The 27,900-nt window shown below is 42.2% G+C and overlaps 1 protein-coding gene across 10 annotated transcripts in view; it reads left to right on the top strand.

Moving 5' to 3' along the window:
• Positions 1-27,900, top strand: part of LOC121580909 (astrotactin-1) — a 263,865-nt gene that overhangs the window by 18,415 nt on the left and 217,550 nt on the right. For 7 of the 10 annotated variants that reach the window (XM_041896090.2, XM_041896089.2, XM_041896086.2 and 4 more), the window contains exons 2-3: positions 19,975-20,162; positions 25,012-25,411. In XM_041896090.2, coding sequence (XP_041752024.1) covers positions 19,975-20,162; positions 25,012-25,411 — 588 coding nt within the window. The remainder of the gene's footprint in view (positions 1-19,974; positions 20,163-25,011; positions 25,412-27,900) is intronic. The other 3 variants (XM_041896095.2, XM_041896092.2, XM_041896087.2) reach the window with 1 other exon arrangement.

The raw sequence follows: 27,900 nt of genomic DNA, 5'->3' as shown, positions 1-27,900 counted from the left end.
CACAAAGTGGATAGCAGAGAACATGTCTACCGTTTACCCTCACTTCTTGGACAGACCAGAGCCTTAGATATGCAGTTTTACAAACTGTTCTTCGTCCTGTAAGTATTACATGGCAACGTAGCAATTTTGATAGAGCGCAGGACTGCGGGCCAGAAGGTTGTGGGTTCACAGACTGCCTCAGACAAGGGTAGGGGTGAAAATATCTCCTTTATAATAAAAGCATTGCATTAATCTATCATTGTATTTGCGGGTGTGAGAAAATTTTTCCTTTTATAAACACATTTCATGCAATTCTACGTCATGTTACATGACTGGAGACAAGCAGACAAGCAGTTTTAAATCCACACACCAGAGCATGTGAGCGGAGTGGAGCGAGGAGCCACATGTGCATAATTTGGCTGGAGTGTGGAGCGGATTTAAAACTTTTTGGAGCCTTGGCCCACTCTCCTGCTCCAACTTTGCTCCGGTACCGCTCAGCAATGAGCTCTGGGCATGCTCTACCCAGCATATTTCGGTTCCTTTATCACTCATCTTTTAATTAGGCCTATTCTTCTGTTGTATGTATTTAGCCACCCTAGTAACGCGCAGAGATGTTGATATGAGTCGACCAAGAAAAAGCTATTCATTTTTAAAGGAGTGCATGGTGACTGGAGGAATTGGCTAACAAAATCTATGGATAGTAGCTTATAATTTAGTGTGTCAAACAAGTAGGCCTACCTGTTATTTCTTTTTAAAAAGCCCAGTTGTTAGTAAAGTCAAATTAAAATGAAGACTGTTTAAATGAATTAGGCCTTTTCGAATTAGCCTACCTTTAGCATCCATGCGCTGTCCATCTATGATTGATTGTGCCGCAGCTGCCACTTCAGTGTAATGTAAGTTATTTAAGTTTGTTGAATCTGGCTTATTATGAGGTCAATAACTCTGATAAAAAGCTTCATCATGGGCAACGAAACATATTGTTTTTATTCAAATCAATTATAGCAGTAGCAAGATATCAAAGTTTACCTTAGCGCTCTTCCTCTCAAACAGAACAGGACATCAGTAGTCCGCAAGCACAGATATATAATTTTTGGGACAATCCTTTGACTCCGCTCCTGAAGTGCCCCCGTAGGCTACACAGCAAAGCCATTAGTTAGGCAGCACAAAAGGGTTTACATCAGCAAGAACAGATCCATTACAATGTGTATACAGTCTAGCCTTTATTTACACCATCCCAGCAGTGCAAAAACTGGAGAAGGAAGTACATTTTCATAGAAATATAACTCTGCCCTGTGCTTCTCCGAGCATACATGCACTTTGTATAGCCTAGGCCAGCATTTCCCAAACTCAGTCCTCGGGACCCCAAGGTTGTTTTTTGCCCTAACACTACACAGCTGATTCAAATTATCAAAGCTTTATGATTAGTTGATTATTTTAATCAGCTGTGTAGTAGGGCTGGGCGGTATACCATATTTTACTATACACTACCATTCAAAAGTTTGGACACACCTACTCATTCAAGGGTTTTTCTTTATTTTTACAATTTTTTACATTGTAGAATAATAGTGAAGACATCAAAACTATGAAATAACACATATGGAATCATGTAGTAACCAAAAAAGTGTTAAACAAATAAAAATATATTTGAGATTTGAGATTCTTCAAATAGCCACCCTTTGCCTTGATGACAGCTTTGCACACTCTTGGCATTCTCTCAACCAGCTTCATGAGGTAGTCACCTGGAATGCATTTCAATTAGCAGGTGTGCCTTTTTAAAAGTTAATTTGTGGAATTTCTTTCCTTCTTAATGCGTTTGAGCCAATCAGTTATGTTGTGACAAGGTATACAGAAGTTAGCCCTATTTGGTAAAAGACCAAGTCTATATTATGGCAAGAACAGCTCAAATAAGCAAAGTGAAATGACAGTCCATCATAACTTTAAGACATGAAGGTCAGTCAATATGGAACATTTCAAGAACATTTCAAGTTTCTTCAAGTGCAGTCGTAAAAACCATCAAGCGCTATGATGAAACTGGCTCTCATGAGGACCACCACAGGAATGGAAGACCCAGAGTTACCTCTGCTGCAGAGGATAAGTTCATTAGAGTTACCAGCCTCAGAAATTGCAGCCCAAATAAATGCTTCACAGAGTTTAAGTCACAGACACATCTCAACATCAACTGTTCAGAGGGGACTGTGTGAATTAGGCCTTCATGGTCGAATTGCTGCAAAGAAAGCACTACTAAAGGACACCAATAAGAAGGAGAGACCTGCTTGGGCCAAGAAACACGAGCAATGGACATTAGACCGGTGGAAATGTGTCCTTTGGTCTGGAGTCCAAATTGGAGATTTTTCTTTCCAACCGCCGTGTTTTTGTGAGACGCGGTGTGGGTTAACGGATGTTCTCCGCATGTGTAGTTCCCACCGTAAAGCATGGAGGTGGAGGTGTTATGGTGTGGGGGTGCTTTGCTGGTGACACTGTCTGTGATTTATTTAGAATTCAAGGCACACTTAACCAACATGGCTACCACAGCATTCTGCAGCGATAAGCCATCCCATCTGGTTTGGGCTTAGTAGGACTATCATTTGTTTTTCAACAGGACAATGACCCAACACATCTCCAGGCTGTGTAAGGGCTATTTTACCAAGAAGGAGAGTGATGGAGTGCTGCATCAGATGACCTGGCCTCCACAATCCTCCGACCTCAACCCAATTGAGATGGTTTGGGATGGGTCGGATGGCAGAGTGAAGGAAAAGCAGCCAACAAATGCTAAGCATATGTGGGAACTCCTTCAAGACTGTTGGAAAAGCATTCCAATTGAAGCTGGTTGAGAGAATGCCAAGAGTGTGCAAAGCTGTCATCAAGGCAAAGGGTGGCTATTTGAAGAATCTCAAATATAAAATATAATTTGATTTGTTTAAAACTTTTTTGGTTACTACATGATTCCATATGTGTTATTTCATAGTTTTGATGTCTTCACTATTATTCTACAATGTAGAAAATAGTAAAAATAAAGAAAAACCCTTGCCTGAGTAGGTGTGTTCAAACTTTTGACTGGTACTGTATATCGGTATTGATGCACGGACCGGTTTTGGTTTTTACTTTACCTTCTACAATGGTATTTGAATGTTTGGTTTGTTAAATGTGATATGCCGTGTGTAACGTCCATTTTTATAGTTTACACGCTCCTAGAGTCATCCGTCTCCGCTCTCTCTCTCCATGCCACTTTCCACACAGACCTAGCCTCGCCCTCTGTCACTCGAGCACATTTGTTGTTGCTTGACCATGAGACTCTTGCATTCAGTCTGCATGGTCGATGCAGCACATGCAACAATGTTGATGACAACGATGTTGTTTCCACTTTGTTCTTAATGTAAATCCACAAGCGTTCTATAATTACGCTATTAGTTTGTGTTTCTTACATCTGCAAACAGCTAGTTTGTCTTTCTTAGCAGGTTTTATCTAAATCGTGTTAGCCGCTAATGCTAATCGCTAGTTAGCTGGCTAGCTAGCCAGCTAGCTAATACAGCCTGTTACCAGTGCTGGTGTAGGCCTAAATCAGCATGTTGTTTGTGCAACAGTATCTTCTAAATCAAAGAGGAATAGGCGAAGCATGAATATGTTGACTACATGAAGAAACATTCAATGTAGCCAAAGATTATAGGGTTCCCTAGGAAACACTGACCATCACTTTGGTTCTTACCCTGTCACAATAACTCCTCCCTGGCATTTTCATTTGTTGTCATGTCAAACACTGTATTCAAAGTGCCTACTATTATTTATATTCTAACTATAGGATTAGAATAAACATTCTATTTCCATTATTCTAACAGTTCACCCAAGTGTTCTGATCTAAATCGCAGGTCAAATCGCAATTGTAACATTTGGTTAAATATAAGTTCTAGTTTTTTTGCCCATATCGTGCAGCCCTAGTGGCAGTGTGGAAATTATCTCAAATTAGTGCAGGAAATGCAGAAATTGATGGAAATGCAGGAAATTATTTTAGGTTGAAGTTGAATTGAACAGTATAAAACAATCTGAATGGAGAAAGACCCATTGAAATCACGTAGAATGTATGTGTTGCCACAGTATGGTCAAGCACTACTCATAAAGCAAATGTATAACATTATTATTAAAAAACATAAAATACAATCATACTGTAAAAAAATTGGAAAATACCGTGATATGATATTTTGGCCAGCTGCTAGGGCAAAAGCCAAAATGTGCACCCGTTAGGGTCCCAAGAAGGGAGTTTGGGAAACCCTGGCCTAGGCCTGTAGTATAGCTATAGGCTATGGATACTTTGATTGAGACCACAGGCGCACCTGATATTGTGCGTCCATCAGAGAATCAGGGATGAGGGGCAGCATCGGGCAATATTGAAATATCATCGATTACAAATTACATAACCCTCCCCTGGATTAAATTTTAAAAAATACTAAACCTGGCTGCTCTGGGGAAAAACAACTGTACATCCCCTTGAGCTTGTCGGAGATCAGAACCACTCAGATCACTCCAGGCATTACTCCCTGTCAGACTGAGGAACACTGATATGCCTATTTTGGGTGGTTCAGCATGAATTGAAAAATGGCTGCTGAAATCTATACTGAACAAAAATATGAACGCAACACGCAACAATTTAAAAGATTTTACTGAATTACAGTTCATTTAAGGAAATCAGTCAATTGAAATACATTCATTAGGCCCCATTTCACATGACTGGGCAGGGGTGCAGCCATGGGTGGGCCTTGGAGGGCATAGGCCCACCCACTTGGCAGCCAGGCCCAGCCACTGGGGAGCCAGGCCCAGCCAATCAGAATGAGTTTTCTCCCACCAAAGGGGAAATACTCCTCAGCACCCCCCCCCCACCCCCCCTCAGACGATCCCACAGGTGAAGAAGCTGGATGTGGAGGTCCTGGGCTGGCATGGTTACACGTGGTCTGCGGTTGTGAGGCCGGTTGGACGTACTGCCAAATTCTCTAAAACGACGTTGGAGGCAAGTTATGGTAGAGAAATGAACATTCAATTCTCTGGCAACAGCTCTGGTGGACATTCCTGCAGTCAGCATGCCAATTGCACGCTCCCTGAAAACTTGAGACATCTGCGGCATTGTGACAAAAACTGCACATTTTAAAGTGGCCTTGTGCATATGGAACATTTCTGGGATTTTTTATTTCAGCTCATGAAACATGGGACCAACACATTACATGTTGCGTTAATATTTTTGTTCAGTGTAGATTGTCTCAAAAGGAACATGCTGTTTTTTTACGATTTGAAGTAGGATCACTCAACTCTTTCCAGCAGACATGGAATGGAATAGTATCAAAATCCTCTTCTGTCTTACTACATTTGAAAAATACCCTCAAAGAATTGGGATGAACCAAAAAACAGGTAACAAAGAATAACTTTTCCATGATTTAATGTGTAAATTAGGGCTGTCACGGTCATGGAATTTTGGATGACGGTAATTGGCCAGCCAAATGACAGCGGTCATTCGTATACTTTTTTTACGCACTTTTTCTCATCTCCTCCGCTCCTGACTTCATATGCTGCCATAGAAATAGAATTAATGGAATGTGCGTCCCCATTCAAGTCAATGATGGCATAATGGGTGTACTGGCGGCCATTGCCAGTGTATCCATAGGATCAAAGCTAGGTAAAAAAATATCTACAAATCACGGCACATATTGATGGGAACACTTCATGCTTTTGCTTCCTGCTTTGATCCCATCTTCAACCTAGGATCAAAGCAGGAAGTAAAAGCAGGAAGTGTACCCATCAATAGAGTAACACAGTATGAGTCATAATACCCATAAAACCTAGCGGTCAAACTGGGAAATGGTTCCAATCGTTTTTCCACCATTCATTTTTCCCATAGGGGATTTTAGAAACACTTCAAATAAGGGCTGTGTTTCGTGTAGGCTTACCCTGGCATGACGTTTTGATAACCGTGTAAATCTCTCTAGGACAAGGTGACTTTTATCAATATATTTGCCTGTATTTACCCCCCAAAATGAAATGCTAATTAACTGCTAATGTGGCTATCATAAATTACTACAAATGCCATGATGATCAAGACGAGACTGCTGAATTGAGGCAAAGGTAAGAATCTCTGGATTAACTATCTAATGTTAGTTAAATGTAGTAATGAATAAATTGGCTAAATTTCTTTAAATTGACTATTTTGTGCAAGTTTTAAATTGACATAATACATGTTAGCAAAGGTGTCAGTTAGAGATGACATGCATGAGCTTGCAGGGATTTGTAGTTTTGCATGATGTCTACTTTGGTAAATTGTTTAAATTTTTTAATGTTTTGTCATTTAGCAGACGCTCTTATCCAGAGCGACTTACAGTTAGTGAGTGCATACATTTTTCATACTAATTAGAATTTTCGAATCTGAGCGTAAATAGAGCCGAATATATTGATAAAAGTCACCTTGTCCGAGAGAGATTTACATGGTTATCAAAACATCACGCCAGGGTAAGCCTACACAAAACAAAGCCCTTATTTGAAGTTTCTCTAAAATCCCCTATTGGAAAAAAGAATGGTGGAAAACGATTGGAACCATTTCCCTGCTTGACCGCTAGGTTTTATGGGTATTATGACACCTCCACTGTGGGGCTCTATATGTGCTGTGATTTGTTGATTCAACTCAACTGACGTAAAAAAATACATTCCATTTATGAGCTACATCAGTTAACATAATTTCAATGAACATTCTACATTACCATGGAAATGATTGCATCACAATGCCAGGCAGTCATTGCGAGTGTACCCATGAGTTTACCAGTCAAATTGCCAGGGTTAGAGCCAATGATGTACTGTATATAATCCCTGGATTGCTGATGCTATGTATTGGCCCTTGAGAGGCTTTGAAGCCACAAGTCGGCCATTTTGGCACTCCCCAGAGCCCCACCTGTTTTGAGCCCCACCTGTTTAGCTAATACAAATATTATTATTATTATTATTATTATTATGTATATATTTTGCCTCTTTTGCATGTTATTTTGGCATTAATACGTGTCACATATCAGTTTGCAAAAAAATATATATATATCATTGAGTTAATAAAGCCGTATACAAATATGGTCTCTTTTTTGCTTTCTTGAGTAAGGCAGCTCAATACTTTCTGTGGTGGTGGGGCAGCCAGCGAAAAATATGGAGCGTAGGGGTTGGTAATGTTCTCTAGTTGCGCCGTGATTGGCTCAGTGTTCTGTCACGCAAAATCTACGGGTAGAGCTCGAAAATTCAAGCCCCTTCGGTGCTGCCATTAGAAGTGCCCATCCAAGAAGGCTCAAGGTCATTGGCCACAGACAAAATAACGTCAAATCATGTTATATCTACCGTAGGAAGATAGCAGTCATCATCATGAGTCAAGTCGACAATCTACTGACAAATCCTTTTCAATCCTTGTCATATGAAGAGAAATTATGGAGAGAAATTATAGATAAAACGTATCGGTGCTCATCGGCCATTGGACATAAACATTACACAACAAGTTGGAAATCGCACAAATTCAACAAGGAGTGGTTCGGAAGGAATCAGTGGCTAACTGCAAGCGTTGCAAAAAATCACTAGCCTGCTATGCAGTCGAGTGGGTATGTGGTCCAAGTCTGGGTTTAAGGGTCTCTTTTCCAAGCTTAAAAGGATAAATATTCAACGCCATCCAGCATGTCAATCCAGCATGACTTCTGCCGCGTTCAAAACAACTGGAAACTCGGAACTGGGGAAAAAACTAGCTCCGACTGGGAAAATACGGTCATCCAACTCGGAATTCCAAGTCGGGAACTCTGGCCTCTTTCTAGAGCTCCGACCTGAAGATCACTGACATCATGATTTTTTCGGGGTGCCCAGTTGTCTTGAAAGCACCATAAATCCAGAGAATGACAGACTTTGATGACGAAGTTTGATGTCAAAATTTGCCCACGAAGGACCGCCGCGCCATATTCCTGTTCAAGTGAGCACAGCACAAAAAGGTGAGTCCAAAAATGTATTGTATGCTGCTGCATAAATTATGTAATATGAAAGTGAGATATGTATACTGTAGCTAAGAAAGTAATACTCTGCCTCCCGAGTGGCGCAGTGGTCTAAGGCACTGCATCGCAGTGCTAGCTGTGCCTCTAGAGATCCTGGTTTGAGTCCAGGCTCTGTCGTAGCCGGCCGCGACCGGGAGACCCATGGGGCGGCGCACAATTGGCCCAGCGTCATCCAGGGTAGGGGAGGGTTTGGCTGGCAGGGATGTCCTTGTCCCATCGCGCTCTAGCAACCCCTGTGGCGGGCCGGGCGCAGTGCACGCTGACTCGGTCGCCAAGTGCACGGTGTTTCCTCCAACACATTGGTGCGGCTGGCTTCCGGGTTAAGCGGGCGCTGTGTCAAGAAGCAGTGTGGCTCGGTTGGTTGTGTTTCGGAGGATGCACGACTCTCGACCTTTGCCTCTCCCGTGTCCGTACGGGGGTTGCAGCGATGGGACGGGGACTGTAACTAGTACCAATTGGATACCACGAAAAAGGGGAGAAAATACCCCCCCTCCAAAAAAAGAAAGTAATACTAAGTGTATGTTGGGTAGTAAGCTGTTAGTAGCCCATGTGCCTCACCCTAATAATTTAGCCTACTGTTCGGACTTGGTGGTGCACATGTAGCCTATAGCCTGTTTTAGAGAAATTTAATCATAATCATAGTTACAGTCTTGTCCCATCGCTGCAACTCCCGTACGGACACGGGAGAGGCAAAGGTCGAGAGGCGTCCTCCGAAACACAACCCAACTGAGTCGCACTGCCCGCTTAACCCGGAAGCCAGCCGCACCAATGTGCCGGAGGAAACACTGTACACCTGGCGACCGAGTCAGCGTGCACTGTGCCCGGCCTGCCACAGGAGTCGCTAGTGTGCGATGGGACAAGAACATGCCGGCCAAACCCTCCCCTACCCTGGACGGCGCTGGGCCAATTGTGCGCCGCCCCATGGGTCTCCCGGTCGCGGCCAGCTGCGACAGAGCCTGGACTCAAACCAGGAGCTCTAGTGGCACAGCTAGCACTGCGATGCAGTGCCTTAGACCACTGCGCCACTCGGGAGGCCCCCCTTTAGTTATCATATGGTTCTGAATACTGTAAGAACGGCCCATGTTCTGAATTCTGTTGCTGTACATTTCAAAAGAGCTGAACAAATAGTTATATTGACCACGCCCGTCCTAGCTTGATCATTAATGTCTTAATCAAAATTACGGATTGCTTCTTATCCGCTCGTCGTCCCCTTATGCCATAGTTTGTACATCTCAATTGTCAGTAGAAACCACATTTGTTTAAGCAAGTCAGCCATATCAGCTATGTTTTTTAAAAGGCAGTAAATGAGGCTGAATGAACTGTTTCGCTGCCAGACAAGGCTCCGCTGATAGCCAGGTGTAGCAGTGATACTGAAAGGAAAACATTTGTATGTCTTTTTTCATCCTTTTTTAAATGTTTAGCTCACATAATATAATTTCAATGTATGCATTAAGGTGTCTGTAATATAATAAATGTGCCAAAAATGAGTGTAGACATTAATAAATGCATTTCTATAGCTTCAAAAATGTTTTACAATAGTGGGGGTGTGCCAAGATGGAGGCATGTTGGCTTCAACACTGCGCCCCCCATCAATCATCTAGTGTAAATATAAATCATTGGTTAGAGGTTCCATGCCTGTTCTATTCATATGTGCTGCTGCTGCATTGTGGGGGGTGTTGTCTAGGCAATTAAAGACTCATTTGTTGTTACTGCAGAAATGGACTCAACCACACAAATTCCTGGCCTTCAGTCAGCTGTTCGTAAAAAATTATAAATAAAACATTACAGTTATGCCGGTTATTTTATTTTCATGACGGTCTTCATCCATATCCGTCGGTTACACAATTATATGGTAATTGTGCCAGCCCTAGTGTAAATTCTAATTTATTTGGCAAGTCACAATTTTCCAAACTAAGGAATTAAACTAAAACAAACAGCTTTTCGTGATGTAGGCCTAGCTATCTCCTAATCTCTTATAGGGTGCAATTAATGCTGAAAACACCAGTACATTTCTGTGATAATTTTCTTTAATGATTCAACTATTTGATATTCATTGCTGAAAGCAAGACAGATGTTTGCTCTATAGTTAAAAGCATAATTCTCTGTGTTTCCTGCCTTATTCTCTTGTCTTCATGTTTGTCCTCCTGGGTTTTGAAGGATTGATCCAAAGACTATTATAGGCTTTTTCTCTGTGCCCTGATTTCTGACTTTGTGCCACATGGACAGAGAATCCTTAGAATCCTTTTGTCAGTGTACATGTACGTTCTATCCTCTGCATATGCCTGTCTGAACCCTGTCATACCATTGGTGAAACCTTCTATCCAAACCCTGATGTGCTGCAAACCTACCATTTACCCAGACATTCTGCGTCCTGCTGATTTCTCACAGGCTGTGAATTGAAACCCAGGAACTAGTTGACATGCAGGTGGTAAAGGTCTCTGTTATTGAATTATTGTAACAGTGCCTGCTTTTTAGATTACCTGGCAAAACTACATTTTGCAAGAGCCTGGAGTTGAAAGCAATGTCCTCAGATTAGTTTCTGTTGCTGTATATGATCAATGAACCGAGCAAGCTTGCAGTCAGCGGAGAGCAGCAGTGATTCTACATCCTACATCATGCGAAGTAACTGGCTGATGATAAGTTCATTGTTGTGCCTTCTGCGTGTCTCTGATAAGGACCTGCGACCGAGTCCTCCGTCTGTGTCCACAGTAGTTCTGTAGCCTGGTTCTGCATGGACAAACAGCTGGACTGTGACATATTGTCATTTGGACCTCTGAGGGTGTCTCTAATGTTCTCCCTGATTACAGGGAACACCCTGCATTTTTTAAAAGATGGCTACATATAGATTTCCCTGCCCAATATTCCAGTTTCTGTCCATACTATCCATACTATTGATCTCTTGCCGGGTCCAAGTCGTCAAATGGCTGACCATGTCTAATTGCTGTAGTTGGACTCTATTGGCACAGGTCTATTTCAGTGAGGATATTGGGGATTTTTTCCTTTACGTTTCTCGCAGCTTGACATCAGTGTATCCTCATGTAGATGTTATGGAATGTTTGTTCTATTCCACTTGAGTGATAACCTGGAATATGTTACCACCTACCGTTGAACATGATACCAAGCATTTTGAAGTGCTCAGGGTTATGGAAAAATAGCATGTTTGAAATGACATTAGTTCCCTGTACCTCTTACTAAAAGGATTATGGTTCAAATGCCTTTTATTCACAGTCATTGAACCTGAGAAACATGAACCATTCTCTCTAGAGATTAAGGGTGTGTTTACTTGAGTGTGTATGATTTAATACATGGCTTTAAAACTCTAACCAATGACCATTTGCCAGAAATCATGTTCAATACGGCGAGTGTTGGATAGCTTGTTCAAATAAGACTGACTTTGATTGATCACTCAGTTTCTTAATCCTATTCATGTAGAAAATTGGCATAGTCAAAAGACACATACATTGAAACGATCCTTTGGATGTGTAAATGTTGTTCCTGCTTCCCACATACCGTCAAGGGCATTGAGCTGTAAAAATCTAGAACTGCAACCGTATCTTATTTTTGTAAAGAATGTTTGCTTTCTTTCGTTTTTCCACGAGCGTATTGTTTTCACATACTTTTGGCCTGATTAACCAGACAAACTCTTTTTGGTAACCTCAAGGTCTCTGTCTACTCATTTACATTTTCATTTTCATCATTTAGCAGACGCTCTTATCCAGAGCAACTTACAAATTGGTGCATTCACCTTATGATAGCCAGTGGGACAACCACTTTACAATATTTTATTTTTTATTTTTTGGGGGGTGGGGTAAGGGGGGGTAGAAGGATTACTTTATCCTATCCCAGGTATTCCTCAAAGAGGTGGGGTTTCAAGTGTCTATGGAAGGTGGTGAGTGACTCCGCTGTCCTGGCGTCGTGAGGGAGCATGTTCCACCATTGGGGTGCCAGAGAGGCGAACAGTTTTGACTGGGCTGAGCGGGAACTGTACTTCCGCAGAGGTAGGGGGGCCAGCAGAGGTGGATGAACGCAATGCCCTCGTTTGGGTGTAGGGACTGATCAGAGCCTGAAGGTACGGAGGTGCCGTTCCCCTCACAGCTACGTAGGCAAGCACCATGGTCTTGTAGCAGATGCCAGCTTCAACTGGAAGCCAGTGGAGTGTGCGGAGGAGCGGGGTGACGTGAGAGAACTTGGGAAGGTTGAACACCAGACGGGCTGCGGCGTTCTGGATGAGTTCAGGGTTTTAATGGCACAGGCAGGGAGCCCAGCCAACAGCGAGTTGCAGTAATCCAGACGGGAGATGACAAGTGCCTGGATTAGGACCTGTGCCGCTTCCTGTGTAAGGCAGGGTCGTACTCTGCGAATGTTGTAGAGCATGAACCTACAGGATCGGGTCACCGCCTTGATGTTAGCGATGAACGACAGGGTGTTGTCCAGGGTCACGCCAAGGCTCTTTGCACTCTGGGAGGAGGACACAACCGTGATGGCGAGATCATGGAACGGGCAGTCCTTCCCCGGGAGGAAGAGCAGCTCCGTCTTGCCGAGGTTCAGCTTGAGGTGGTGATCCGTCATCCACACTGATATGTCTGCCAGACATGCAGAGATGCGATTCGCCACCTGGTTATCAGAAGGGGGAAAGGAGAAGATTAATTGTGTGTCGTCTGCGTAGCAATGATAGGAGAGGCCATGTGAGGATATGACAGAGCCAAGTGACTTGGTGTATAGTGAGAATAGGAGAGGGCCTAGAACTGAGCCCTGGGGGACACCAGTGGTGAGAGCACGTGGTGCGGAAACAGATTCTTGCCACGCCACCTGGTAGGAGCGACCTGTCAGGTAGGACGCAATCCAAGAGTGAGCCGCGCCGGAGATACCCAACTCGGAGAGTGGAGAGGAGGATCTGATGGTTCACAGTATCAAAGGCAGCAGATAGGTCTAGAAGGACGAGAGCAGAGGAGAGAGAGTTAGCTTTAGCAGTGCGGAAAGCCTCCGTGACACAGAGAAGAGCAGTCTCAGTTGAATGACCAGTCTTGAAACCTGACTGGTTTGGATCAAGAAGGTCATTCTGAGAGAGATAGGAGGAGAGTTGGCTAGAGACGGCACACTCAAGAGTTTTGGAGAAAAAAGAAAGAAGGGATACTGGTCTGTAGTTGTTGACATCGGAGGGATCGAGTGTAGGTTTTTTGAGAAGGGGTGCAACTCTCGCTCTCTTGAAGACAGAAGGGACATAGCCAGCGGTCAAGGATGAGTTGATGAGCGAGGTGAGGTAAGGGAGAAGGTCTCCGGAAATGGTCTGGAGAAGAGAGGAGGGGATTTCACAAGTCGCAAGATTTCATCTGGAGAGAGAGGGGAGAAAGAAGTAAAAGCATAGGGTAGGGCAGTGTGAGCAGGACCAGTGGTGTCATTTGACTTAACAAACGAGGATCGGATGTTGTCAACCTTCTTTTCAAAATGGTTGACGAAGTCATCCACAGAGAGAGGGGGGGTGGGGGGGTGGGGGGTGGAGGAGGAGGATTCAGCAGGGAGGAGAAGGTGGCAAAGAGCTTCCTAGGGTTAGGGGAATTTAGAGTGGTAGAAAGTGGCTTTAGCAGCAGAAACAGAGGAAGAAAATGTAGAGAGGAGGGAGTGAAAAGATGCCAAGTCCGCAGGGAGTCTAGTTTTCCTCCATTTCCGCTCGGCTGCCCGGAGCCCTGTTCTGTGAGCTCGCAATGAGTCGTCAAGCCACGGAGCAGGAGGGCAGGACCGAGCCGGCCGGGAGGATAGAGGACATAGAGAGTCAAAGGATGCAGAAAGGGAGGAGAGGAGGGTTGAGGAGGCAGAATCAGGAGATTGGAGGGAGAAGGATTGTTCAGAGGGAAGAGATGATAGGATGGAAGAGGAGAGAGTAGCGGGCGAGAGAGAGCGAAGGTTGCGACGGCGCATTACCATCTGAGTAGGGGCAGAGTGAGTAGTGTTGGAGGAGAGCGAGAGAGAAAAGGATACAAAGTAGTGGTCGGAGACTTGGAGGGGAGTTGCAGTGAGATTAGTAGAAGAACAGCATCTAGTAAAGATGAGGTCTAGCGTATTGCCTGCCTTGTGAGTAGGGTGGGACGGTGAGAGGGTGAGGTCAAAAGAGGAGAGGAGTGGAAAGAAGGAGGCAGATTGAAATGAGTCAAAGGTAGACGTAGGGAGGTTAAAGTCACCCAGCACTGTGAGGGGTGAGCCATACTCCCAGTCTATAGTAAAGACGTAGGATCTTAATTTGAGCCAGTTTGCTACAGCAGGACAATAATCCTGCAGCAACATGAAATGTGAACTATTATGTGGATTATAATGAATATACTTTTTTTTAGGGGTTGAAGCCTTTTAAACCTCAAATACTGTAGTGTAGTTGAGGTTTTAAAAGGCTTCTGAAGTTTCCACTTCGAAATTCCAGACTTGATTTTCCATAGATTATTTTTTTTACATTTCCTGCATTGCATGAATGTTCTCCTGCAACAACTTTCTCATACTTTAAGTATCTGATTACGTGAATGTCTATGTAGAACAACAAAATAAATTGCTCCGAATGCAGTGCTAGAACATCTGTTTTTACTGTAATCAGAAAGCACTACTGTGCATTTTCACGTTTCATGTTCAAATCGTAGACAAAAACTCTCTAATAATACATATTGAAATATGTCTAATAGTTATTATACATTAAGGCTTTATAGGAGCTTTGCCGTGAAGGACTTTTGGCATATTTACAGCTAAGGAGGTCCATCCAGTTTGCAATTGTAAGTTTAGTATCCTCACTTTCCAACGTAGGGAGTAAAAAAAAATCTATTTGGCCAGAAGCTGAAATGTATTTCAGTCCCTTTTCCCAGTGAAACCACGAGCTATGAAAGTAAGAGGGCAGCTTCTGACACTGCAGGAGGATGTGAGCTGAATCACTCTGGCCTCTCCAGCAGCTACGTCACTGCTGCTTAAACTCAGTACTATAGCCCTCTCTATGGCGCTCCCTCACACTGGGAAACAGGCCTCCTATTACACATGCAGCTCCAGAAAATTTCCCTCAACCAAACCCGTGTTACCTGCGATTGCCTGGTGATATTTCTGAGAAAACCTTCAAAAAATAATTTTGAATGTGTCTTTGCCATAGCAACCACAAACGGTGTGAAATGAACAAAGCTCAAACCAAGTCTTTGCGGGGAGTGTCACGTGACCTTTGACAACAATTCAAGCTAGATTTTTTGGCTCGTCCCCAATTCCCTCTAAATTCATTGTTTTGATAAGTGTTGGGATTTAAAGTACTACTAACAACCTTGTAACATGTTAATGTACAAAGGTGGCTCCAAAGAAAAGAAGCAAGCTCTCCGGTGAAGAAGAAATTCAGGGAAACTGAGGGCCTCTCTAAAGAAGAGCTCAATGACGCCATTTTGCAGGCCTCTAGACAGGCTATGGAGGAACAACATTGCAGCCTGGACCCTATTATTTACCACAGCCGTGGAAAAGGCTGTGGATAACATTCTGACACCAAATATTGCAGCTTTGCAGGTCCAGGTGACTAAAACCAATGATTCAGTCAATGCCTTGGCCGTGGGCATGGAAGGGATGAGCAAATCGCTTAAACAGACAGAGGGGAAGTATGACCAGCTTCACTCTAAGGTGCGCAAGAACAAATGAAAGATGACAGAATACGATAAGAAGATCGAGGACATGTCCCTAAACGTGACAGAAATGGAGGACAGAAATCGCATGTCAAATTTGTGATTGGTGGGACTAAACAATTCTGAGGAAGGGTTGGATGCCATTGGGTTCCTAAAAAGAAGTGTGCCAATTTGGATCCCTTTATTGATAGGCCGGGATATCCGCATCGAGCGGGTCACCGCCAATTCAGCAAGAACCCTGGGCTTGAGTGGCCTCGCACCCTGACCTTTAAACTGCTGGATTACACCGACCACCAGGCTATCCTGCAAGGGACGAGGGCCATTTTTTCTCATCAAGCACAAACACCAAGATCTTTAGTACTTTCCCAGATTACAGTGCAGAGGACTGCATTCACTCTGATAAAGAAGAAGATGACGGCACTTGATCTACAGCCATTTCTGCAGTATCCTAAACTGCTTAAGTTAACGCATGGAGGCAGTAGGCTTATCTCCAACTCACCCAGGGAGGCAGAGGACTTCCTTCGATAAACATTAGAGGCTAGTGGGGGTTCCAGCTCAGGCCGCACCACCGGTCCCGGGTTGGATCGTGGAGAAGACTCTTCACCCCGGGATGGAATGGTAGCCACTGGCTTGCGGCTAGCTAGCTAACTAGTTATGTGCCCAATTTGTTTGGCTATTGTTTGGAGAACTATAAGCTCGCAAATTAAGCTAGCTACAGCTCTGTGCTTCACAGATCCGAGAAGTAGATAAAGGGCCTCATTGCCAAAATTCCGAAGTATCCCTTTAATCTTTACAGCCAATACATATTTTTGTTTGGCTTTTGTTTTGGTCAGCTACCATTCCACTTCCCTTTGTTTGCACAACCATGTCCGCTACTTACTGATGTCAATCTACTGTACATATTCTAATGACTGATTTGAATGTTATGAGCTTGAATTTAAGGGGTTTGAATGTGCCAATCAAACATACTCGATGTTTAGAATATTTACACCGCAAGCAAGTATTCATTGCATTGATTCAGGAAACTCATTTGTTGGATAAAGATGTGCACAGATTCGAAAACAGATGCTATAACGTAATCGCCCATTCATGCTCTGCAAACAAGTCAAAGGGAGTATTGATCTTGGTGTATAGAAAACTCCAGATCTCTGTTGATGTCGCAGGGAATAATTATTGTGGGCGATTTGTTATCTAATGGTGACCGTTAATCATGCTGAACTTATTTTTGCTTGAATTTACACCCCCCAAATGAGTATAACAACATGCTCTTGGCTTCCATCAGTGACTCTTTGCTACAGTTCCATGACAGTCATCTCATAGCGGGGGGAGATTTTAATGCAACGATTAACCCAGCGTCAGTTAGATCCTCAAGTAGTCAGGATTCTCTCCCTGCCTCTTCCCTTGCTCTGATAACATTTATTGCAGAACTGAATTGAATAGACCTATGGCGGATTCGTAATGGCCAGGTGAAAGCTTACTCGTTTTACTCTGCTCGACTTAGATCATATTCTAGAATTGACTACATTTGACTGTACATCATCACTTCCAACATTCCATTCACTGTAAATACAACAGTGCAACTTTTGACACAAATCAGCTACTTTGACCACTTTGCCAACAACTTTAAAAAGTTAGAGCGTATGAAATCTTCTTCTACTTTTCAAATCTGAACTCGGAACACCGATCAAACGATACAGCTGTTTAACTAACCGTGTCCTCAAACTTTTGACATTTTTACCACTTTCTCAACAAGTTATACAAATGTAAGAGGGTATGACGTTGGTCTACTTCTCTGCTATTCAAATCTGACATCGGAACAAAAATATATTTTACCGATCAAACAGCTGTTTTAGTAACCGCATCAAGAACATTTTTCTATGAACTCTTAGAAACAACTGTCGTTTTGACCACTCCCCCAACAAGTTAGACTAAAACTTAAAGCATGTTAAATCTTTGTCTACTTCTCTACTATTTAAATAAAAAATCAGAACAGAAATATCTGTTTATCAAAGTTTAGAGTGATGAAAAGTAGCTAGCTATCGTCAGCTAACAGCTCTCTAATATCTCATCATTAAGCAGCCTAAATAGAGCCATTGCAATGGATGCTCACAGACGCAGAGGAGCACATGTGGCAGAGTAGGCATAAATTATGATGAGGGTGAGGCAGCCAAGGCAACAGCACATCATCCTCCTTCTCAGGATTGTGCCCTGTGCTCTAAATAACTCAACTGGCTAGTTTGCCTGTCTGTAAAGAGAAGGGCGGGCTGTATGTTGATCGTGCTGCTCTTATTGGATATAGCGAAGCTGTCTCCATTCACTCGCTTCATATTTCACCCGATCACTTCTCATCGCACTTCTTTCAGTTTTCACACGTAACAACTGTAATTTAGACACTGACCACAACTACTGACCACAATCACAAAACTACTGACCCCTACTGACCACAATTACTGACCACACAACTACTGAACCACACAACTACTGACCACAACTACACAACTACAGACCATAACTATTGACCACAACTACTGACCACAACTACTGCTCTGGTCTGCACTAGCTCTGGTCCAGCTCTGGTCCTAGGCATAGTTAGCTAGCTCTGGTACTCACTAACTCTGGTCTAGCTCTAGTCTGCACTATAAATTATAACTACTTAAATATAATACCAACAATAATTGTAACTGTTGAACCGTTCAAGCTAGAGACACCAAACCAACTTTCACATGTTCAGGCTATCAACCAACCAATCAATAAATATATCTTTCATCTGCCTACTTTTTAAACTATAACCAGTCACCACCATTACTACTGCAGTCACTACCACTACTATAACTTATTTTAAAACCATACATACTTACAAGCTAGCAAGCACCACATTTTCTTCAGGAAATGTACTTTTCAGCGATCACTGTTAGCCTAAAGAGTTTATTTATTAAACAGAAATACAGCTAGCTATCAGTAGGTCTACATAATGAACCTATTCTACATAGTTCTTCAACTACCACAAATTTTTTTTAAAGAGCTGTTATCAATAGATTCACCATCATATTTTTCTCCCCAAATAATAGCTTAAAACTTTCTAATCATCACATCATCATTCAACTAAAATCAAATTTCATTTACACTGAAAGTTTTACAAAAGTAAATCATGCATCTATTTACCTGAAACCCACAGCATGAATGAGTTGCTTTGCTTTCCTAAGAGTGTTGTCCACATGATCCTGCCTTTTATTCCCATCTTCTGATGGAAGATCTCTTTGTCCTACAGTGGTATTCACTTCCCTTGGTATTTTTCCTATTTTGTTGCCTTACAACCTGGAATTAAAATTGATATTTTGGGGGTTTGTATCATTTGATTTACACAACATGCCTACCACTTTGAAGATGCAAAATATTTTTTATTGTGGGGCACTGTATGTCTTTCTTCTTTCAGTTTTCACACACAACAACTGTAGTTTAGACATTTTGTGATCTAACTGCCCCACAATCCAAAGTAATAAGGTTGATATAGTAGTCTATCAAACTAATCAGACTAATTATTGTACTACATTTAACTGACTATATGTAACTGCTTTGCTTTAAATAGTGAAGTAAAACTTTTGTAACTTCTTCCACTACAACAAAAATAAATGTAAAGAGCTAAAGCAAGCCCCACAACTTTACCTGTAAAGTTACCATCTAGTTATTATTATTATTATTATTATTATTATTATTATTATGGTACATTAAGAGTAGGTACACTAATAATAGTGGTACACTAATTGTGTGCAGTAATCAAATTACTTAGATAATTTTTTTGTGCTGGTTGGTTGGTGGTCCCATGCAGAGAGGGAGGCGATGGGCTCATTAATAACACTCTCATGCTGAACCAGACCCTGGAGGGAACTCTCTGCTGTAAAAAGTGCCCTGTCACTTTGTCAGATAATTTGCATTTAGGTTAAAGCTAGCACCTAAATTTTATTTACCGGGAGGTCCCATTCTGCTGCGGCACAGTACCATCAGTAATCAGTGTCAGATAAACCTAGTTACAGTACACTCACGCAATTAAAAGCATTCAGTTAGATCACAATTAAGGAACTGAACGTTTCAGTGTATAGTTACACAGGTAATAGATACTAGGGTAATAGTTATTACTCTGCTGGCAAAGAATGTAATGGGTCTTCGTAAAAGGGCATACGATTTCAGAAAATGCTATGCATTGATAATTCCGCATAATATGCTTCCTAACCCAGGTCTCATACACCTCGCTCACTCATATGATAAGCTTGTGAAATGTATTGTTGAAAAAGCATTGTCACTGACTCCTTTATCTGTGTGTCCTGTTTGACTGACAGAGATCACGGGAAACTCTGAGGACATTCCTCTGGTGCGATGGCGGCAACAGTGGCTGGAGAACGGCACGCTGCTCTTTCATGTCCACCACCAAGATGGCAGCCAGAACCTCCCCGGCCTCTCCGCCACAGATGACCCTGCCAGCGACTCTGCAGAGGAGGAGCTACGCATCCTCCACATCTCTGTCATGGTATGGTACTGTGCTGGCTAGGGTTGGAATGGGGGGGGGGTTTATTGTGATGTTTGATCATGATGTTTAATTAACAAGGATGTTACTTTCAAATTATTTACACTGCTCTAATATAAGTATTAGAACTTGGTGCATTTCTTGGTACATGTGGACATGGTACAAAGAAAGGTTTGGGCTGAATAGCTACATAGATGGATGACAGACATTCAATGCAAAGTAGACATCTAGACATTTGAACAAATTATTCAGCTTTAGAAAAATTATTCTAGTAGCTACTAGGTACATTGCACAGACACTTGTTGAATGTCAAATAATATACTGACCTTGAGTCTCCTCTTCATGGTTTGCATGCATTAGTACACAATGAAAAAGTAGACTGAAAGAGGACAACATTTTCATATTTATTTTCAGTAAATTTTTTCTGTGCGACAGTGGTCTGCCGGTAACCTTGTTTTTACCATCTCATATTTTCCTCCATATCTATATGTAACATCCCCTTGCTATCTCCTCATGCTAAAAGCTGCTTGACAATACAGTCACAAAGCTCTTGTGGAGGTGTGAAAGGATTAGCATGCAGACAGGACAGACCTACTGTAGCAACAGATGGCTGCTGTGAGGTGATCCCGCTCCGGCCTCGCTCGCTGCAGCTTGTGGCTCGGTTGGAGGGCGGCCTTATAAATCCAGCGTCGCATCACTTCATTAGCTTCTTGTGGATACGGGCAGCCCCACCACTCTCTCTCCCACCAACTGCCACTCTCTCCCCACACCACACCTGTCATTGAGCCATTTCCATTGTTCCGCCATACGCCGCAGCCACCAGGATGGCTCGATGGCCAACGATTCTAGCCAGGATTCTACACAGCAGCGCGGCCTGTCATGCACAGTTCAATGCCTGGCCACCAGGCCCACCATGGGACAGTTTAAAGCTCTTGGATGAATGCAGTCCAACCTGAGGCTTGAAAAGAGGCCAGCTATAACTGGGTCTTAATCTCATGGAGACACAAATTCACTGAACTGCACCAAACTCGGTTTTGTCACCAAACGAGGGATTTCCCTTGCCTAGTGGCCACTCCAGCTGAAGTGATAAGGGGCTAAATGTGATGGAAAGACTTGTTTTTTTCCTCCAGCAAATATTATTTAATATATTACATAGTTGTTTTGCAATTGTGTTTCAAAGTTTCAAGTTACTGGTGTGCTCCGTTTGCCACAAGGTGACCACAGTGCCCTTTGCTTCTCTGCCTGAACATCATCCATAATGGATGAGTTACCTTGTGTTCCATGTTCAGCCGCAGGTGAGCTCCTGCAAGTCGAGACACATGTCCTCTGCTCTCTTTTTGGCCCAGAGGCAGAGGAAACAACAAGCAACCTCTAACACCGTGAACCACCACCACCCATGGAGCCACCCTTTTAGAGAGACATACATTCCAGCTGCAGGAAGACCTCTACTGCCCATTTAATGCTAAAGGAGAGGAGTCACAGCATTGGAAAACTTTTGTATGTTTACAAATTCTCCAGATCACTGGTAAAGCAGCAAAGTGCGTCATTGCAGTACATTTCAAAGTTCCCTAAATATTGTAATCTCATTTACATTATACAGAGAGAGAGAGGAAAATAATTTACAACGTATTGAAATAAGAAGATATCACAAATATATATATTTTTAAGTCTGGGGAATACATAAAATCTATTGAATTTTATTGGAGATTTGACATAACAAGCAAATACATAAATAACACTTAGGTTGACCGAGTTTCTGGGGAAATGGCGACATGGCGATGGCATGGCATTAAGAAAGAGCAGGCAGAGATTATGGATGATTTTTTCTGTCCACTAAACAGCACTGAAATGTGCAAAAAAGACTCACTCACAATACATAAAATGTAATTGATCAGAAGAACTCTAAACAGTGTGACTATAACTCATCATTTGCTGTTTGATACGGTATAGCAAGGTGATCAGAAGGAATAACTCCAACAACAAATATTTCATACTTTCAATGAAAAAATATCACATAAGAAATTGAGTCCAGGCTGGGGCCTGGACTCAAGACGTTCTTTACAATATTACCAACGGTTTTCCTTTGGGCACCCCCTCAGACCCTTGCACTTTTGGTTTAAGTGCCTGATAATACTTTGTTTTATGGCCACTCACACCCTTGAAAGGAAATACTATTTCCTCTTTCCACTCTCATTTACTCCACAAATGCCATCCAGATCAGATAAGGCAAGCAGACATGCAGTGACCCATTCATTAATGCAAGCACAAGCCCCTGAACTTGAAGATTTACTGGCTACATAATAAAGATTAATGATAAAAGATCCTAAAACTTAAGTTTGTATTGATATACAATTTAAGGGGACCACACATATCCACCCGGGAGGAAAGTAGGAAGAGGACATTCAGTTAAAGTAATCTAAACCAAAATATTGAATAAAATATTGGGTTTATAGTTTTGAAGGCTAAAGTTTTTTTTCCGTGTCTCTCTTCCGGCTGTTCCGTTGGGTAGTAACCACATTACATTTTTTTTCTCCAAAGGAACAGCCATAGAAAAGATGAAGGTCTTGCTAAAAATCACAGCTAACTTTTTTATCACACCTTATCAATTGATCTCTTTATGTACTGTATGTGTAGGAAAAGCCTGGATGGATGTGGGTTTTCAATTGAAGAGGTTATGGGGATTTTTCAAAAGTATGCTGTAAACTCAGTTGTATCAGCTAGCCTACATTAGCAGCCAATGGCACAGTGTTGTCTGTCAATCAAACCACTGTAATTCTCACATAATCAAATTAAACTAGACTAGAAGCTAGCTAGTCAGAGTTGAGAAAAAAGTAGACAGTCTTGCCGAGAATCAAAACTCTTAAACTAGTAAATGTTTTATTTTATCAAATTGAGAGTTTTTCTATATATTATGAATGGATTACTAATTCATTTCGTTTTCATGAGATACAATTTGTACATTCTGAATCTCTCAAGAACATATCTTCTTTAATGATCATGCCTTGCAATACAACAGGAGACTTGAATGTGTCCTTAATAAGAAAAATGTCAGCCTTCATGCGATATTAGCTTTTATTAAATATTCTAAATTGAATTAAATTATTTAAGTTCATGTCATTAATAACCCATTCCAATGAAACCCCATTGTGCTGTGTGTTTAATGGGGGTTTAACTTTCAAAGATGTTCAATGTCAAAATCAGAAATGGATCATAAACCATTAAAAAATCCTACTCATAATTGTCACAGTTGATTTCATTGTTGTCATTAAATATGCTTTGTAAGCATTTAACACTGAATATTTCACTGACAGGTTAGATGATTTGGATGAACTCAAATTATATTTTAAAATGTCACGTATTTATGTTGTGTTTATGTCAAACCCTCTTTTTAAATCAATGTTAGCACTTTTAAGGGTTATAGTTAGGGTCCTACTGGTTACGGTTAAAGTTCCTTGGGGTTTTATGGCTACATTTTGAGTTCAGTTTAAGGGTTATGGTTAAAGGTTAGGGTTATGTTTATGTTAATATGGTTCCGAAGGTATATCTCATGAAAAAGTCATGAGACCAGGTTGTCTATGCTATGATGACTACTCCTGTTTCATCAATATTGCAAAGTCAAACAATGTTTGTTTTGGCTCTATATACTGTATATTGTCTTCTGGATATAAAATGCCATGCTTATTCAGGATGAGTTACATTACAGAATGATACGTTATTAAAACTATAGTATTCCATTAAAGCATAATTTCCACCCTTACATAAGTGAAATACTTGCATCCTTTGATGTTTGGTTTGGCTTTATTGGCTCTATACAAAGAGACAGGCCCTCTTAATGTACAACATTACACAAGTTTCCCCTACCTAAAGCTTTGCATTGTGGCTAATGCAAATGGATGGGCCTAATTGCATTTGGTGGCAGATTTTCAATTGACCTCTGAAGAATGTGTTGGCCTATGTACCAGCCCATTGATTGAGTTGCTGTGTGCTATGCACTAGAGTGGGAACTCTGCTGGGTATATCTCCTAGTAACTCTCTGGCCTAGTTATTTTTCTGCTTCATTCGAGTTTGGAATAGCTCAATGACTTTGAAAGTACTAAAAGGTAATCAATATGAAATAAATTATTTTAACTTTCATTTCCCCCCAACACTGCATACAGATTTGCTGCATAAGTGACCTATATTAAGGCTTCATTTGTTAATGTCCTTGACTATGCAGAATAGGAAAGCAACTTATGCAAATTGTCTTTACATTTGCCATTTCAAATTTATGTGAGCAGGTGAAGCACTCTCTCTATGATCCTCGGATATCAGTCTGCATCTGAACAGGGTTTCTCAATTTCAATTTCCGGTTGAGTCATCTCTGTCACCGTCCTCGCATTTTGTTGATCTTTTCATCATTCATTAGATAGTTGAGCTGAGATCTAAAATGTGCAACAAAGTGGAAGATTTCATCAGACCGTTACTAGCGCTGAACACACTGAACCCAAGAGTAGTCTTTATTGATAGATAGTCTGATAGCAGCTTTAATAGATGCTCTCTTGGTATAGGGTATATTTTCCAAATGGTTTCAGTTTTTATTCTTCTATGACGCTTCCTAGAGCACTGCTGTTCTCATACACCATGCTTTGGAGATTATCTACATCTTTTTGCATGATGTGCTCTGTGATTATATGGATTTTGAGTTTGTTTGATGTTTTCTTGACGCTGTTGTTAAGATCTATTGTTTTTTCCTCAAGGATCTCTGCTATGCACTAGTGGTGTTTTTACAAATCTAGCAACGTGGGTTGGAGACTTTGGGGAGTTCTAGTTGAGAGCGGCCATCATTCATCCTTCCCCTTGTGTTTGTTCACAGGGAGGCATGATCGCCTTGCTCCTCTCCATCCTCTGCCTGGTCCTCATCCTCTACACGCGCAGGCGGTGGTGCAAACGCCGCCGTGTGCCCCAGCCCCAGAAGAGCGCCAGTGCAGAGGCGGCCAATGAGATCCACTACATCCCTTCGGTGCTGATGGGGGGCCAGGCCAGGGAGAGCCTGAGAAACTCCAGGGGCCAGGGCCACAATTCCAGCGGCACGCTCAGTATCCGAGAGACTCCCATCCTGGATGGCTACGAGTATGACATCACTGACCTGAGACACCACCTTCAGAGAGAGTGCATGAACGGAGGAGAGGACTTTGCCAGCCAGGTCACACGCACCCTGGACTCCCTTCAGGGTTGCAATGACAAGGCCAGCATGGACCTGACACCTGGTGAGTGTAGGTACAAGCACACACACATACACACACACACACACACACACACACACACACACACAGCTATGTCTTACTATACTTGTGAGGACTTTTTGGGGACCAACAATTGATTCCCATTAAAAATCCTATTTTCCCTAACACCTGACCCTAACCCTAAGCATAATCCTAACCCCTAACCTTAACCCCTAACCCTAATTGTAACCCTAACCCCTAAGCCTAAAATAACCTTTTTACAAGTGAGGACCAGCAAAATGTCCTCACTTCTCAGAATTTTTGTTGGTTTACTGTTCTTGTGAGAGCAAGGGTCCCTAATTACATTCAGCTGCGGGACAATTTTTTTTCTTGAGCGGATGGTTGGGGAGCCGGAACATAGATTTAAATAATTTGTACACTGCAAATGAACAGCAAGAATCCCAAACAGATATAGTATTTGACAAAAACAGAATAATTTCAAACCTTGATTACATACTATATGTGACCCATCACCTGCATTCGGTCCTATGTAGCAACATTTGAAATAGTGTTTTTTACATTGGATAAAAGTAAAGACTCAGAGCTAGAAAATGGTATATCATACACTGCAGTTGAGGAACAATGGGAAAGTAATTCTGCTTTGAAAGTTGATAAACTTGTAACCCCACTTTTGAGAAAATGGCCCTTGAATGTTTTGGTACACCTACTGGAGAGCTCTTCTTTGTCTACACCCATTCAGCATTGTATACACCCTCTTAAGCTTTAGCCCCACCCATATCTTTAAGGGTTCACATGTGAGGCCATGTGCTAAACAGAGTGAGTTGTGTAGTAAACAGCAAAGATTTCAAGACTAAAAGTGGTAGAAGTGGTAGCAGCCTACAATAAGGAAAAACTCCAGGTAAAACTACACTTGATCTAGTCCTTGGCCTATATCCTAATCTGATTTTGGTGCAGGTCAGGTTGTTTTTCACATTAGCGTCTCTGGTAAATACACACTATATCAAATAAAATCTACGTTTATTTGTCACATGGACAGTTTACAGAAGGTGTAAACGGTAAAGTGAAATGGTTACTTGCATAGTAGCAATATCAAAAACAGAAAGTGTCCAGATATAAATCTTTTATAATTATTAGATGACGCTTATCCAGACACTCTTGTCTAAATTGATGGGTCATGTGAAAGAAATGCTATAACCACCCCCCCCCATAGCCACATCTAGCTAAGTGGATGGGTCACTATTGTCGAAACATGTACACATGTTCATGAAATACAATAGATGGCCGTAATCACCCCCAGACACACCTGGCTAACTTGAGGGGTCATGTCTTTTGTTTAGAAACAATGGACCGGCATAATCCCAACTCATACTACTAACACCAATACAAACTGATTGTCACAGCTGTAGTATGAATCTGCAGGTAGCTAAAACTAACCAACTACCGTATTTTCCGCACTATAAGGCGCACTTAAAAGCCTTTAATTTTCTCAAAAAACGACAGTGCGCCTTATAATCCGGAGCGCCTTATATATGGATCAATTGGTTAATTGGTTGATCCATACTGGTTGTACACGGCGCTCAAGGTGCTCTGTCAAAATGTTTCAGTATGAAAAACCAATAAAAACAATTTAATAATAATGAAATGTTTCAGTACGACTGGTAAACTACAAAGCCGCACCACTTGCAGCATTACGGTAGCCAGTACACACCGGTATTGTGCTTACTCACAGTCCCACACCACTTGTGTGTGTATAAAGACCCCAAAATGGCACCTTTCAAGAGACACGCTTACGACGCAGAGTTCAAGCTCAAGGCGGTCATGCAGTAGAATATGGGAATAGAGCAGCAGTGAGAGAATTCAACATTAATGAATCAATGGTACGGAAGTGGAGGAAGAAAGAAGATGACCTGCGCCAAGTAAAGAAGACTAAACAGAGTTTCCGCGGGAACAAAGCGAGATGGCCACAGTTAGAGGACAAACTCGAACAGTGGGTTGTTGAACAGAGAGCAGCAAGTAGAAGCGTCTCTACAGTCACTATTCGAATGAAGGCAACAGCGCTAGCACGGGACATGACAATCGATGAATTTCGAGGCGGTCCTTCTTGGTGCTTTCGTTTTATGAAAAGACGTAATCTCTCCATCCGCACACGAACTACCGTCTCGCAGCAACTGCCAAAAGATTACCAAGAAAAGCTGGTCACTTTCCGCGCATACTGCAAAAAGAAGATCACTGAAAAGAAGATCCGGCCAGAGCACATCACCAACATGGACGAGGTTCCACTCACCTTTGATATTCCCGTGAACCGCACTGTGGAGAAAACGGGGACCAGTACGGTGTCTGTACGTACCACAGGGAATGAGAAGTCATCCTTCACTGTAGTTCTCGCCTGCCAGGCTAATGGCCAGAAACTTCCACCCATGATTATTTTCAAGAGGAAGACCTTGCCAAAAGAGAACTTTCCAGCCGGCGTCGTCATCAAAGCTAGCCCGAAGGGATGGATGGATGAGGAAAAGATGAGT

The sequence above is a fragment of the Coregonus clupeaformis genome, chromosome 14, assembly GCF_020615455.1.
Source record: "Coregonus clupeaformis isolate EN_2021a chromosome 14, ASM2061545v1, whole genome shotgun sequence".
NCBI classification, from domain to species: domain Eukaryota; kingdom Metazoa; phylum Chordata; class Actinopteri; order Salmoniformes; family Salmonidae; genus Coregonus; species Coregonus clupeaformis.
Note: the sequence above shows the minus strand (reverse complement) of the source record. Positions and strands in the feature narration are given on the sequence as shown.